Source organism: Mustela nigripes, unplaced genomic scaffold (genome assembly GCF_022355385.1).
Source record: "Mustela nigripes isolate SB6536 unplaced genomic scaffold, MUSNIG.SB6536 HiC_scaffold_8180, whole genome shotgun sequence".
Lineage (NCBI taxonomy): Eukaryota > Metazoa > Chordata > Mammalia > Carnivora > Mustelidae > Mustela > Mustela nigripes.
The window spans coordinates 1-1,192 of NW_026747586.1; the positions used below are offsets into that span (position 1 = coordinate 1).

Below are 1,192 nucleotides of genomic sequence, written 5' to 3' on the forward strand. Positions count from 1 at the left end.
CAAGCTTTAGTTCAGTTTATTTTTCTTGTATAAAACTATGTGGTAGCCACAGCTGGAGCCTGGGTCTTCTGAACAGAGACTCTGGTGTGGGTCTTCACAAGATGGTCCGTGAACTCCTGATAGGGAGACTTGGTGAACACAGTCTCCTTCCAGAGATCAGGGGTGAGATAGCTGTAGGTCTTGGAGATGGCATCGAAAGTAGACTTGGCAAAGTTCCCCAGGGTGGCAGTGCAGCCCCTGGCCGAGGTGTAGCAGTCGTCAATACCAGCCATCATCAGCAGTTTCTTGGGCACAGGGGCCGAGACAATGCCAGTGCCTCTGGGGGCGGGGATGAGACGCACCAGCACAGAGCCACAGCGGCCAGTCACCTTGCATGGGACAGTGTGGGGCTTGCTGATCTTGTTCCCCCAGTAGCCTCGCCGCACAGGGACAATGGAAAGCTTTGCCAGAATGATGGCTCCGCGGATGGCAGTGGCTACCTCCTTGGAGCACTTGACACCCAAACCGACGTGTCCATTATAATCTCCGATGGCAACAAATGCCTTGAACCTGGTCCGCTGGTCAGCGCGCGTCTGCTTCTGCACAGGCATGATCTTCAAGACCTCATCCTTGAGGGAGGCTCCCAGGAAGAAGTCGATGATCTCAGACTCCTTGATGGGCAGGGAGAAGAGATATATCTCCTCCAGGGACTAATTACTCTGACCTATAGATTTCTAGAACAATCTCCTGCTACGAGCAACTCCACAGTCTCACTTTTATTGGATAGAAAACAATAGCCAATAGAAGGATTGATGAAGGTGAAACGTTAATCCCGTCTTGCAGACAAGCAAGAAGGAGGATAAAGTTTATAGTTAAACAAGCACATTCAAAGGACTCATCTAACTAACAACAGGCGCTTCTGGGATAAGGGAAGCAGGTGGTCTTTGTTCCACCCTGAGCTGACTGGGCGTCCCCGGGTGCTCAGCTTCCCTGAAGCAGGCGGCGTTCTGCCCTGGATGGGCCGGGCGTTCCCAGGAGCCCGACTTCTGTGAAGGGGCGGCCTTCCGCCATGAGCAAGCCAGGCATCCCCAGCTGCCCCGCTTCACGGTCATATATCGTCAAAATCCCCAAAGACCTGTTGCCAGTATATGTATTTCTTAAGGCCGTATCTAAATGTGCTTGGTAACTAGTAAAATCCTCCAGGGGTTACAGT

At 52.3% G+C, this 1,192-nt stretch overlaps 1 protein-coding gene across 1 annotated transcript; it reads right to left on the reverse strand.

The window, feature by feature from the left end:
• On the reverse strand, positions 1–689 carry LOC132009228 (small ribosomal subunit protein uS5-like; the record flags this gene model as incomplete). The annotated part of the gene is made up of 1 exon (XM_059387536.1): positions 1–689. A coding segment is annotated over one exon (654 nt), but the record flags the coding sequence as incomplete, so codon positions are not given.
• Positions 690–1,192: the final 503 nt, after the last annotated feature.